The sequence below is a fragment of the Enhydra lutris genome, unplaced genomic scaffold, assembly GCF_002288905.1.
Source record: "Enhydra lutris kenyoni isolate GAN:26980312 unplaced genomic scaffold, ASM228890v2 scaffoldscaffold45, whole genome shotgun sequence".
Taxonomy (NCBI): domain Eukaryota; kingdom Metazoa; phylum Chordata; class Mammalia; order Carnivora; family Mustelidae; genus Enhydra; species Enhydra lutris.
Genome location: NW_019154129.1, coordinates 15,637,800 through 15,652,170, shown reverse-complemented (window position 1 = coordinate 15,652,170; position 14,371 = coordinate 15,637,800). Strand labels below are relative to the sequence as shown.

Sequence of the window (14,371 nt, the reverse complement as noted above, 5' to 3'; positions counted from 1 at the left end):
CTGTAAAGTTTCAAGAGCAGTCTATGCCAGGAGTAATCATAATTTGCTAACTCATTTCTCTCTTTTTGAACAAAGAATTCCGTTGTGTCCAGTTTTCCAATGTTATAACAATCCTACCATAAACACATTTGTGTACCAACGTCTGACTGTATTTCTAATTACTTCCTAAAGCTAGAAATTTGTAAAAATAAATCACAGGACAGAAATATTTTTACATATTCATTTCTGCCTATTATTAGGTAGCAGGACCTGATAACCGCACATGACACAGAAAATGTAGTTTCTTCTCTCCTCTCACAAGAAATAATCACTTAATGGGGCGCCCGGGTAGCTCAGTCCGGTCAGGCATGACTCTTGATTTCAGCCCAGGTGATAATGTCAGGGACAGGAGGTCTAGCTCCCAGCTGGGCACGGAGCCTGCTCGGGATTCGCTCTCTCCCTCCGTACTGACCCCCAACAGCTCCCGCAAGGTTTAAAAGAAAAAAAAAAAACACTTAAGAATTTGGTATGGGGACGCCTGGGTGACTCAGTTGGTTGGGCAGCTGCCTTCGGCTCAGGTCATGATCCCAGCCTCCTGGGATCGAGTCCCACATCGGGCTCCTTGCTTGTCAGGGAGCCTGCTTCTCCCTCTGCCTCTGCCTGCCACTCTGTCTGCCTGTGCTCGCTCTCTCCTCCTCTCTCTCTCTCTGACAGATAAATAAATAAAATCTTAAAAAAAAAAAAAAAAAAGAATTTGGTATATATTTTTTAAAACTGCATTAAAATGCATACCTAAGCACTCAATTTTTATGCCAACCAAACAAGACAGTTTAGTAAGTTTCCATTTTTTCTTCTTCATACCAATGCACACGTCTTCTGTCTTCTACAATCTACAGCCATGCAATATTTTATTTAACTGTAACATGACTACTTTAGGTCCTCTAAGAACAAAAGTTATTTGGGTATTTTCACTTTTTCACTAATGCAAAATGATGCAATGAACATCTTAGGTCTTCTCATATATACGCAAATGTTCAAGACAACTTCTTACAAATTGTTTAAATATTTTAAATTTGTAAAAAGGGCTGATGAGTTCTTATAGAAGATCTACTCAAAGTCCAATGTCAATCTATAAATTCAGCAACTAATTATGAAAATAGATCTTAACAACAGGGACACCAGAGTGGCTCAGTCAGTCAAGCATCTGCCTTCTGCTCAGGTCGTGATCTCAGGGTCCTGCGACTGAGCCCCACATCAGGCTCCCTGCTCACAAGAGTCTGCTTCTCCCTCTTCCTCTGCTGCTCCTGCTTGTTCTCATTCTCTCATTCTCAATCTCAAATAAATAAATAAAACCTTAAGAAAAAAATCTTAATGACGCCCTCTGTAAAGACAGGTTTTATTTTAAACTAATGTATCATGAATAAATCAACTAAAGCCCCAAGTTTTAGCCAAGTTTTTCTTTTATAAAAAAACAAAACGCATGCATGTCTTAGCAGGTCTGTGTAGCATGCAAAGCTTTCTCACTGACCCAACTACAATAATTGTTCTAAAGAAAAAACACATCCCATGTGTAACAAAAATGGTTTTAAAATATAACTGCAATGTCTGCTATCTTTAATATATTTGATAAACTTGTCAATATTAAAACAAATTTTCTGAGCTTGTGGTCAGGTGTTGTCCTGAGTGGCCCACTCCAAATCCAACTCCTCTGCCAGCACCACATGGTGCTGCCTCTATTAATTCTGGCAAATAACATCAGGCTTAGGGTACTTCCAGAGACTTTGGTAAATGGTGGGCCCGTGTAACAGAGTTATTGCCAGTAATGGAGATACTCCCCAAAACATCTGGTGAGCTACAGAAAAATACAGTACTAAAAAAACCCAGAGCCAATCTTCCATTAGTGATGGTTTACAAGCTGTGACAATGAAACCTGGGCCCATTTCCCAACAGTGATGACCGCACTGCAGCCCTTCAGGAACCAACCTCAAGAGGGACCCCTGGGAGCCACGCGCTGGTCCAGGGCCTGGGCCTTGCACAGTGCAGGGGCCTCAGGGCAGCCCAGGAGCCCAGCAGCACCAGCAGCAGGTCAGGGTTAGCAAGAGTCAGTCCACTAAGCACATCTGACCAAAATGTTTCCGAAGGGTTCTTGCTTCTCAAACTGCAATTTTGACACGAAACATCACAACCAGCCTTCTGATAATCCTATCTGTTCATCCTGAATCAGCTATCTTTAGAAGATGAACCAACCTCCAGAGAACTACTGGATGGCTGGTTACATGGAAAGGGGAGACTTTTTACCTGAACCTTTTAGACCTCTAAAATCTCCCCCAGCGAATATGCATTACCTACCAAAAAGATTTAAAAACGGATTTTCATTAAATTAACTTTACAAATCTGTATTTTAAGAAAAGCCTTTGTTTTCCCATTAAAGTTTATTCGGTAAAACTAAGGAGATAAAAAGCTTGGTATTTTAAAGTCAGGCCATGTTTAATGACTTATCAAAGTAACCCATGTACATCCAATCACTACTGAGAAGTATAAATTAAAAACAAGGTCTTCATGCTAAATATGGAGCCTGCCTTAAAAAAAAAAAAGAAAAAACCCAAAAGGTGGGGTAAATTGCACGGCATGTGAATTTTATCTTAAACCCACTGAAGAAGCTTTTTAAGGTAAAATCTCCACCCTCAACACCCAGAGGTGTCTTCCTGTCAGCTTTACAATGCAACACTCCACTGTGTAATGAGACTCTTCTCCCTTTAAGAAAAATTCTGTAACAAGCATCTCTTCTGTGCGCTCATTTGCACATATCCCTAAGATATGTTCCAACAGCAGAGTTCTGGAATGAGTTCCTATATACCCTGACAGACTGTCCTCCTTCAAATATGGCTTACTCCAAAATGCCCTTCATTTTCAGGGCAGAAGGACTTCTTCCACTGGTTATCAAACATTTTAATATGAACCATCTATAAGATCAAAAGTGATCTTTAAGGAGTTAGGGGGAGGGGTGGTTACCTTTTTAACAGAAAAAGTAATTCCTATATATGATAAATTTTCACATAGTACACAAAGGTCTCTTGCCCCGCTCTAACCCTCCAAGTTAAGAGTGGTTATAACCTCCTGGGTTCCTCTAAAACACCTCTCTGCACATCTAAACATGTTAACAAGTATACAGCACCCTCCTTAATAAAACAAACAAAATACACTATGGAGGAGTACCCGGCTGGCTCAGCTGGTGGAGCATGCGACTTTTGATGTCGGGGTTGTGAATTTAAGCCCCATGCTGGGCAGACAGCTCATTTATAAGTAAATAAGTTAAAAAAAAAAAAAAAAAAAAGGATGTATGCAACTAAACACATTGTTTAAAAAACAAGACAAGGGGCGCCTGGAGCGCTGGACTCGGTTTCAGCTCAGGTCCTGATCTCAGGGTTGTGGGACTGAGCCCCATGTAGGGCTCCGAGCTCAGAGGGGAATCTGCTTCTGCAGCTCCCCCTGTCCCTCCCACTTGCACGCATACCGCGACATGAGTACCCACTCTGTCTCTAAAATTAAAAAAAAAACCACTAAAAAAACAAACACTATGGGGGTGCACCTGGGTGGCTCTGTCAGGTGAGTGTTACACTCCTGATTTCAAATCAGGTCATGATCTCGGGGGTTGTGAGACCAAGCCCTATCACCCACTCCATGCTCAGCGCAAAGTCCGCTTATCTCTCTCCTTCAGCCCCCACCTCCACTCCCGCAAGAGTGGAGCTTTCGCAAATAAATAAGTAAATTCTTCCAAAAAAATAAAATCGAGTAAATAAACACTATGAAAGTAGGATATTAGACTTTGCTTATCCACTTAATCTGTCTTGCAGATACTTTCACATCAACAATACAACGAACAGGCCAATTCTCTTTTCACAGTTATCCATCATTCCACCCTAAAGAACGAATGATTTAGGCAGTCCCTTACTGAAGAAGTTGACCTGGTTCCCGCTGTCTGAAGTTAGGAATGCTGCAGGAATATTCTAGGACAGGTGTGTCTTTGTGCCAGTGAGATGTGATCCTAGAACTGGCTGGGCTGGCATGTGCTTTCACATCTTGAGATGCTGAGTTACCCAGGAGGTGTATCAGGACTACCTGACCCTCCATTTCTTCAGTTCTGAGCCGGGTGAGCACTGTCACAGGATTAGATGCCCACGGGAAATGTCCTTTTCTATCCTTTGCTCCTTTTTAAATTGAGCCATTGATACCATTCTTGTCAATTGTGATGAATTTTACATTTAAGATAACTAGCCCATCATCATACACACTGTCAATGTCCTGTCCCAATTTATTCTCACTGCACAAAAGGGAACTTTTTTCCAATAATCTTCACACCCAGCACAGGGCTCAAACTTGTGACCCCAAGATCAAGAGTCACATGCTCTTCAGACCAAGCAAGCCAGGCGTCCCATGTACAGGTATTTTTGTTAGGCTAAATTTTAAGTTTTTACACAAATGTACCCACCTTCCTCTTACAGCTTCTAGACTTTTTGCATTAAGATGACAAACAAAATTCATCTCCTAGGGATCCAACTGGGTATTTTCCTACTGGCTAATGCATAGTTTTCAACAATATTCATTAAAAACAAACAAACAAACAAACAAAAGAACACTCTCTACCTTTCTGCACACTGGCTAAACACACCTCCTTCAAAATACACTAAATGTGTGTTTCAGTCACTGACTCCATTTCTTCCACTCATCTGTTTCTAACTTTAAATTTATCAGGTCATTTAAAAAATGCACTCACATTCTGATTTAGTAGAAATGCTAAGACCTCTGATCCAGGGAACATTATTAAACCTGAGATTTCAAAAAATACACCTGTGTATCTACCAGTCTCTGAAACTTGACACCCCAAAGTAATGGCCTCTTTGCATAAGCACCTGCAGGTTACTGAAGAACGTAAACTCACAATATAGAAAAATTCCCTTTCCAAGCCTCTTCTGTTAGTCAAACTGTTGTTAAAGGCACGTTTAGTTAATACAAAGATTCAACACTGAGAGCACACGGTGGTTAAAAGATTCTGAAAAAGAATTAATCTTAATCACTTTTAAGACTACTGGTTTAGGGGCGCCTGGGTGGCTCAGTGGGTTAAAGCCTCTGCCTTCGGCCCAGGTCATGATCTCAGGGTCCTGGGATCGAGCCCCGCATCGGGCTCCTTGCTCAGCAGGGAGCCTGCTTCTCCCTCTGCCTCTGCCTGCCTCTCTGCCTGCTTGTGATCTCTGTCTGTCAAATAAATAAATAAAAAATCTTAAAAAAAAAAAAAAAAAAAGACTACTGGTTTAAAGAGAGTTTACTCCAGCTACAACACATCCTTTAAGACGTCCTTTGGTGAGGAGGAGACGCCATTCCGTGGCTTCCTCACACCAAGCTCTGTCCCTTCCCAGTCTTCACTCAGGAACCTGAATGCCATCAAACCCCTTCAGTGACCTTTGGTCACGCTAGTGATGGACAGTTAGGAAAAAGAAAAAGACAAATGGAGTGACTAAATACTACACTCAGAGGTGAGAACGGCTGTTAAAGGGTGAAAAAAAATCTTAGCTATCACAATGGTTTGTGGCCTGGAAAACTACAGCACATTAAAGTAATACTTAGGTTTCCGTGGTAACAAAATTTCATTGAAGGACAGGGGACATATTAGGAAGAAATGTCTTAAAAAGGGCTCCTTTGGGAGGCAACAGTTAAAAAAAAGTTGTGAAATTCCATTTTATAACCAGTGAATTGCAAAAATTTAACACTATTGGGGTATAAATTGATACCACAACAGAAATGAGACAGAAAGGACGCCATTACAAAACTCTCACAAGGATGAACGTATGCGATCCTTATCAGCCAAAACTTCCTCCCCTCGGAACAGACCCTAAATGAACCCTAGTACACGTATATCAGGAATATATTCCAGAACGTTCGTAATACTGTTTGTAGTAGCAAAACAAAACAAAACAAACAAAACCCACACCCAAGAACCAAGCCAGGTGTCTACGGATAATGAAGAGTTTGGGGCATACTCAAGCAGCAATGAGAATAAACCAAACCCAATAAAACGGGTAAACAAAAATACAATACGGAATGAAAAAGTAAAGTTATTAAAGACTGTGCTATGAAACTATTCTTCTAAGGCTTAAAAACAAGCAAAATATGCAGTTCAAGGAACCATAAAAATACGTAATAACGCTTTTAAAAGGAAATGATACACACAGAAATGCACAACAGTGCTGGGGTGGTAGGTGACAGCAAGTGCTCTGCCGTTCCAGCTCCCAGCCCTACTGGCAGAGTAACAAGTTATCTCTCCTTATTCTGCTGCATGACTTACAAATGTCACATTTTTATTCTTGTTAGCTGGTATGTGGCTCTTCACAGTAGAGACGAATCAACATAAAATAAAACTTACATCTAATTCAAAAAACAGGTCCCTTTCTTTACTTGCAATCTCATAATCTGCTCGGAGGGCCAAGTCGTGGATTTTGGTACATTCTCCTAAATCCATGCGCTGTGAGAAAGAAACAGAAGTTTACACGTGAACATCCACCCACTGCAGAAAGCACATGACCTGGTGTTTCAACTGTTACCAAAATAAACAACACCTTTTTGAACAGTAAACTGTAATAAAAATATTAAGAAACAGTACATAGCCAAGAAATCGTATTTTTCTTCTACCACCATGATAATGTGACACTTTGATACGTTTAAGTGTGAAGGTTTCTGTCTCTTCTAGACCCAGAGATAACTGGACTAATAATGGAAACTGTATTAATTAGCTTTTGCTAGTCTGACTTTTGCGTCAGACGTGTGAGAAGTCTATTCAGTGGGCCCCTGGACGGCTCAGTCAGGTGAGTGTCCAACTCCTGATTTCTGCTCAAGTCTCAGGGTTGTGGCATAGAGCCCTGCGGCAGGCTCCACACTCAGCGGGAAGCCAGCCTGGGATTCTCTCCCTTTCCCTCTCCCCCTCGTCCCATTCAACCTCTCTTTAAATACCTAAATAAATAAAATCTTTTAAAAATGAAGAAGAAACATCTATTCAGTGAACAACAGCATGGAGGAAGGGAGAGGCCGCAAGGAAAATGCCAGAAAACAAGAGTATCACCAACAGCCACAAATTTCCCGGCATCCTTCCTGCAATCTTCACTACTCAGATGCTCAATGCCTACGGTGTGCAGACAAGGACAAGGACTGAGCAGATAGCAACCAGGTTTGGGGCACTACAACACAACCTAACACTTGGCTCTGTACACCTCTTTGTATATCAGAAGGCATAAAGCAGAACAGGTCCATTTAGAGCCCCTCTCCGCCCCCCAAAAAAATCCTCCAAACAGTCTCCTAACCTAGTAAATGACCCTGGATATAACTGGAGACAGAGAATCAGGCCACTCAGTTGTCCCACTTGAGAAACAAAAGGTTGCTTCACTGAAACAAATGACCTGTGTTACCATTAAGATCAGCCTGATGTGCTACCATGTTGTAAGCACGTGTGCAACAATGAATCTGAGAGCGGGACTCTGAGATGGCACCCTCCGCCTCTGGCCATCGAGAGCAAAAGCAAGGTTTGTGTGCTAAGCATCACGCTATCAAGTCACACAGTGCAAGTTAACAAAACCCAGCATCACCGTGAGGAGACACCTGCCAAGTCCAAGCACTTGGACCAAAACATGTGTCTACGTAACTAGCTAACAAAGAATGATGGCGTCCAGGACCTCCTTTAAGCTCAGAGTACAACTACGTCCCAAAGGAGCTCAAAAACTTCCTGGGTTATAAAGTCCTTAACATTTTAGGCCAGTTAGGGAGGCCGGCAGTACCTGACTCTTGGGCCCTAGTCCCACAGAATGTGCATGCCCTGCCCACTAACAAAACGTCCTTTCGTATGAACGGTGACAGAACCAACAGCCGGCTCCCTACTGCGGAGCTCATCTTCCTTTAGACCGAGGTCAACTTCTGCATTTAAACGCTAAAGACCTCTCCTCTCCATTATCCTTCCTGTGAAGTTATATGTAGCCCTTGTACGCTGTTACGTGGGGGAGTCTAGAGGCAGGGCGACAGTGTTTCTACAAGCCGAAGTCGTAGCCAGAATCGCTCTCCCTGGACCGCTGACAACTTTCGCTTCATTCACTCTTTTAAGTATCAGGATGATTCTTTAAAATACACAGTCTCGGGGCGCCTGGGTGGCTCAGTGGGTTAAGCGGCTGCCTTCGGCTCAGGTCATGATCCCAGGATCCTGGAATCAAGCCCCACATCGGGCTCCTTGCTCAGGGGGGAGCCTGCTTCTCCCTCTCCCTCTGCCTGCCTGCATGCCGCTCCCCCTGCTTGTGCTCTCCTCTCACTATCCGTCTCTGTCAAATAAGTAAAATACGATACAATATACAGTCTCCACAAACGAAAACCAAGACCCATCGCTGCAAAGTAACTGGCGAACAACAGCCATGCTTAAAAACTAATGAAAACTCTGCATCTCAAAGAAAACCCACCACCAGCGGAAGCAAGCACTAAGACCTTCACTGCGAAGCGCTTCAGCACAAATAAACTGCCCTCTCCGGACTTCGGCTGTCTAGACAATTCTGACATCCGTGAACCACCCACGAAGCCAAACGCTGCCGCCGGCCTCCTGTGGCTGAGAAGCGCCAAGCAGCCGGGGCTAATGCGAGCAGAGGACAGGCCTGGGCTCCATGGTTACTGCCGGACTGTGTATCTTCAGCTTTCCCAGGAGGCGGGAAGGACTCGCGGACCAGTTCCCCTGGCAGCGAAGCACCCAACACAGCTGAAATACCACGGTAAGTCTTCTTCCAGAAGATCTGAAGCGGCTGTTAAACCCAGCACGTCAAATCGTTTTCACCGAAGGAACACCTGTGTTCTCTACCCTCTGGCGGCCTCACACTGGTGACATGGAAGGGTACTCAAGGCTCCCTTCAGAACTTTGGAAAACAAACATGCTTCCACTGGGACAAGCTGCACTACATTCCCTCCGGCTATCTTACTCTCCCAGACTTACTAACCAATACTGTATTTTCCAGTTAAGCCTCGATGCAACTGTAACTTCTGTTCCTCCTTGCCTCACCTCTAATGACAGGAGATGGTTCTGAGCAACAACTTGGGCCTGGAGCAATCCTCTGAAGACTGAAGATTACAACCACTTTCACTCAGCCACTCTGGGATAACTAAAACAACCCGTTACCTATTCCTTTATTGTCTGTCTTCTTCCTCCACTGGCTAAAGCCTTTATTTTACTGGCACCATATCCACAGTGCCTGGCACACAGCAGGTGGTCCAGTAAATAGTTGAGGAACTAATCTGTACCCGACACAATAAACGCTGGCAGGAAATGCCCTCATTCTGGTTACTTTACTCACCGGCATTCTGGAACAATGCTACCCAGGGTTCTGACCTCCCCTCCTCAAGAAACAGAGATGCTTCACACTCGTGCACATCCATCCCTCTTCTCCTTGGTTTCTCCCCTTAAGAGCGATCAGCAGTTCCAGGTTCTGATGCCTCCCTACAGGATTTTCCTTCAGCAGAACTGCTCTTAACCGTGGAAGCCATTAGTCTACACTGATGGTACAAACCACAACCCACAGCAGCATCTCTCTACGTCAGCGCCAACTACAGGCAGAACCTCAGGTATCAAAGGGACAGTGTTGGACATTCATCTCCTCGTTGCCTCCTGTAGAGTCAGCTTGAGAAGATCTAATACATATGTGCGATTCCCCACAGACTGCTCCCCTCACAATGGTAACGAGAACAGCAACAATTAATCATGAAGAAAATGTTCCCTAGTGGATGCACATTTGAGCCTTAAAATGAGCAGACAGTTTCCATACTCCGTGAGGCGGCTGTGCCATCCAAACACGGTGGAGGTCTTTACAGGACTCCTTGGCTCTAAGTGGCTGTGTCGCCGTAGATGGGTCTCTACCCTTCGGTCTTCTTCAATCCTACTTGATTTCAAATAAATGCATATTCCATAAACTAGCCTTTATCTATTTGGTTCGTCCGAAGTGAATGTACAATTTTAGGGGTTAATATTCATTGGATCACATGCTGATTTCTTGAAAGGGTAATGTAACACAATGCTAAAAACTCAGTGGTATATCCAACTGAATTATTGAAAACCTAAGACCTGGACAACCCTATCAGGTCCCCTCCCTCCTGAGGAACTTTGTACTATCACTCGGCTATCACTCAATTAACCTTGCACTGCTGCAAACCAAAAAAAGAAAAGTACCTCGTTAGGTCAAAAGTCTAGCATCGGCGTATGCCCAACATGAAACCCAACCAATGAACCCAGAATCTTCAAAGAACTAAAGGCTGACCTGAACCGTACTTTTCTGGTTTCGCCAAATGATACAACTCATACTACTTGGTTGTGCATACCTCCATAAAAGCGATTCTACAAAACATATGGTAACTTACAGAGAGAAATTCTTACAGCAGTGAAGTAGGTCCCATAACAAGACTCCACCAAATTGACAATCTGTCATTTGAAAGGCAGTAAGTGATTTCTGCCTGGTAAAGGCAGCCCCCATGTCTGAGTGTTCCATGACGTTCCCCCACTCCCGAATACACCTACCGTCCCAGCCAGGATATCATGAGGGCAGCAGTCCAGCAGGTGACTCTTGCAGACACGGTCATCTGTAAACTTGACCCTCTGTCTGGTTTCGTCTCCTGAAATTCATTTGTGGTTTTAAATAAGACAGTATTACCACGTTAAACACCAAAGCACATCTGGTACAACAATTCACCTGGATGGCTGGCAGACTACCAAATACAATGGAAGGCTGATCTAGAGGTATTTACAACTGGAGCGGGATACGGATGTTTTTTGATGCTAAATGTATCATGAAGAATCACACACTTAATGAGATCTGACTCCATCATTGTGCCAAAGAAATCAAGGAATCTGAAGTAAGAGGCTGAGCACCCAAAGGCCGTTAACCGCACACATACATGTGGGCAATGATGCCAAAACCCACGCTAATCGGAGGGCCGTGAATCACCACATCTGACTTATGGCTGGTAGTGTCCACCAACAGAAGCTACGTATTACTCTAATCGTTTTGCTATGGACAAATGCATAGGCAGGGTTTTGCCCAAAATCACATGAAGAAGAAAGCTTTCGAACTCTACCACTGGCTGATAAATGATCGAGACTTAATCTTCTGTCCCCTTCGCCCCCACCCTTAAAAAAGACAGTTGGCACCTGGGAGTCACTTTTAACAAGACAATAGCAAAGGAGAAAAAAAAGGGGGAACTAGGTTAGTCAGTACACACTGTGAGTTCCAACACATACTGTACCATCTGCATTCTTCAAGACCTCAGCTGCAGATTTATGCCCGCTGCTGAAAAGTTTTAAGGGGAAGCTTTCTTGCCCCACCTGCAGTAAGGAAGTCAGGGAACGATACATAAAAGTAAAGGCAAAGCGGAACGTGACAAACTTTAAAGCTACTCTGCGTCTACACAGAGCGGTGTCATACGAGAAGAGGAGGAATATACTTCAGGATTCGCAAGCATCCAGGATTCATGTCGTGTCTCTTTACTGAAAATGTTTTCTTTCTAAACTACACTTTTAAAGTTATTCGTGAAAAAAAGCAAACACTTTTTGTTAAACAGCTTAGAAATTGGTTGTGACTCACGGCTCGATGAACATGAGGCTTTTCTGCAACTCCCTTGCAGATTGGTGTAGGCAGGCAAAGATACACTGAACCTTTATGAATAAAATAGAGGGGCCACAATTGTTCAGTTTGTATGAAATACAAGTATGGGAAGCAATTCAAAAGCAACTCAATATACAAAGAACGCTAAAAAGCACTTATTCCCCTACGGAGTAGAGTGCAAGAGTCCGCACAGCCCTGCGAGTGTGCCAGCGGGAACTACAGCTCCGTCCTCGGGCGGAAGAGAAAACACAGACCAGGCGGGCGCACCGGGCCGCGAAGGCGCGACCGCTCGCTCCCGAGACAACCACCGCGACCGCTCGGCCTCCCTACGCCGTCCCTGTCCGACCTGCACCTAACGACTGCAAGCGCTAGCTCCACAGAGGGCTCCCGCGCGGCTGCGAGGCCGGCCCGCTCGGCGCCGCACAAGCCCCACGGACGGCGGCGCCGGGCACGGCAGCCACGGCCGGGGCCGCGGGCTCGTCCGGCCCGGTCGGCTGGCACGGAGCGTCCTCCCCGCGGAGCCCCGCCGCCGCCGGCGAAATACAGCCCACGCCGGCGCCCGCCCTTCGCCGACTCCGCCGCCGGCCGGGCGGCGCGGGGCCGCGGGCGGGGGGCGGGGCGAGGCGCGGCGCCGGCCAGGGAGAAAGCCGCAGGATGGCCCGTGGGGCCGGGGCTGGAGCCCCACCGGCGACTCGGGCGCCGAGACAGGAGCCGCCCGGGGCCCCGCCGCCAGCGAGGGAGAAGCCGGCCGCCGCCACCTCCCGGGCGAGCCGGCTCAGACAAAGGCCCGGCGCCTGCTGTCGGCGCGCGGGGAAGGGGGGGGGGGGAGGGTATCCGGCGCAGGCGCAGACGGTCGCGGCCCCCGCCTCAGGCCGCCCGGCGGCCTCGCCTCACTCCCGCCCCAACCCCTCGCCGGTCCGGCCGCTCCGACTCACCGTCCCGGGCGGTGCCCATGAGCTGGTCCAGCAGGGCCCGCATCTGCGCCTGGGCGGACATGGTGGCCGGCGAGGGCGGCAGGGACGGCGACGACGACTCCTCTCAGAGCGGTGGGGGCAGCAGCGGCGGCGGCAGCGGCGACGAAAGCTGGTCGCGTCGGCCTCGAGCCCACTCGGCTCCTTCCCGCCGCGGGGGACGCCGGGAGGAAGTGCGTCGGTGGGGGCGCCGAGCCTGCTGGGAAATGTAGTTTCTGGGTGGGGTGGGCGGAACAGGGACTGAAACTCCGCCCTGAAGGAGACCGGCGGAGAGGGCCCAACCAACCCTGATTTTGCTCTAGGTTCCGAGACCTTACTATTCTACTGAGACCAAACTGCAATAAAATAAAATAAATAGGGGCACCCGGGTGGCTCAGTGGATTAAGCGTCTGCCTTCAGCTCAGGTCAGGGTGCTGGGATCGAGTCCGCATGGGGCTCCTTGCTTAGCGGGAAGCCTGCTTCTCCCTCTCCCACTCCCCCTGCTTGTGTTCCTCTCTCTGTCAAGTAAATAAAATCTTAAAAAATAATAATAAATAAATACAAACAAAAAATAAAGGCCCCTATGGGTTTGTTTTGGTGAAACTTGGCCTGGTTGTAAAATGTCACTGGAGAGTAAATGGCCACAGCTTTTCAACATAACGGAAAGGTGGAGACACCTGTCCCAGCAGACATCCCCGAATTACTCTAAGGACGTCGTGATTTAGAGCATGCGGTACCGCCACAGAAACGGGGAGAGCAGGGAGGCACCGACAGGTTGAAGATGCAGACAGAAGCGATGGGGACACCCCGCTTCCCCGTGCTTTTGTAAAAAGCCCCGGCTCGCTCGGACCCTTCACCTCCGACGGCATCAGATCTGCAGCCGTCTGCTTGTGCAGCCGGCTGCTCTGGTCCGGAAGGGTCGCTTCGCTTCTCTCGGGAGAGAGAGGGCCACGGATTCCGCCCTTGCGGTAGGCGCCTAGGCCCCGGGCAGCACGCGTTCCCGTCGCAGGCACGCACAGTTCAAGGAGGGAGGCCCGGAGCTTGGGGACACCAGCCAAGAGGCGCTGGGGCCGTGGGGCCCCGGGAGAAACTCACTAACATACTGAAGAACTAGAGCGGGGAGACCCTTTAAAGAGGGGAGAGGGACAGCTGCCGCTTTCCCCCGTAAGCAGAGAACAGTCCCTTTTGTGCACCCCTCACGTGTGTTCTGCTGGGCCACGCGGGTCAGGCCTCCTTGTGTCTCCCTGGGGGTGAAGGCTGTGGGGACTCGTGCCGCGCATCACTAGGACGGTGGGATGGTCAGCAGGCCGCCTGGTCTGGTCCAGACACCCCGACAGCCCGCGCGTGCGCACCACGAACACAGACGCTCCCGTACACCCCATTCTTCTCAACGTCGCAGGGGCCCTTAGCGGGGGAGACTGCGCCGACCCGCGGCGTGAGCACTGCCGGGAACTACCATGAAGAACGGCCCGCGGCCTCTGTACGCCGCCCTCGGCCAAGGCCACGCCGACCCAGAAACTGGGCGTTCGGACGGGAACCGCAACTGCCCCGGGCACATGTGCGGCGTATGAGGGCGAGAAGGGGCCCTCGGACCGCGCGCAGGACCAGCCAACGGTCTCACTGCGGTGAGGGCGGGAAGGGGCCCCAGAGACGCGGTGGCTGCCACACACGCCGCCCGCGCAGGCGGGACCGGGCGCGCAGCGCAATGACGGACCCACGGCCGGAAGCGGCGCGTCAGGGGGAGCCGCCGCGGCCAGCCCGGGGAGGCGGCACGTGGCC

At 47.8% G+C, this 14,371-nt stretch overlaps 1 protein-coding gene across 3 annotated transcripts in view; it reads right to left on the bottom strand.

Annotated features, from left to right (window-relative positions):
* LOC111155968 (LUC7 like) overlaps positions 1-12,747 on the bottom strand; it is a 35,242-nt gene extending 22,495 nt beyond the window's left edge. For 2 of the 3 annotated variants that reach the window (XM_022516457.1, XM_022516458.1), the window contains exons 1-3: positions 12,578-12,697; positions 10,559-10,653; positions 6,398-6,496 (exon numbers count right to left, since the gene is read on the bottom strand). In XM_022516457.1, the coding sequence (XP_022372165.1) occupies positions 6,398-6,496; positions 10,559-10,653; positions 12,578-12,638 (255 nt within the window). In that variant the 5' untranslated portion in view covers positions 12,639-12,697. Of the gene's footprint in view, positions 1-6,397; positions 6,497-10,558; positions 10,654-11,621; positions 11,693-12,577 lie in introns of all 3 variants that reach the window. The other variant, XM_022516459.1, reaches the window with a different exon arrangement.
* Positions 12,748-14,371: the final 1,624 nt, after the last annotated feature.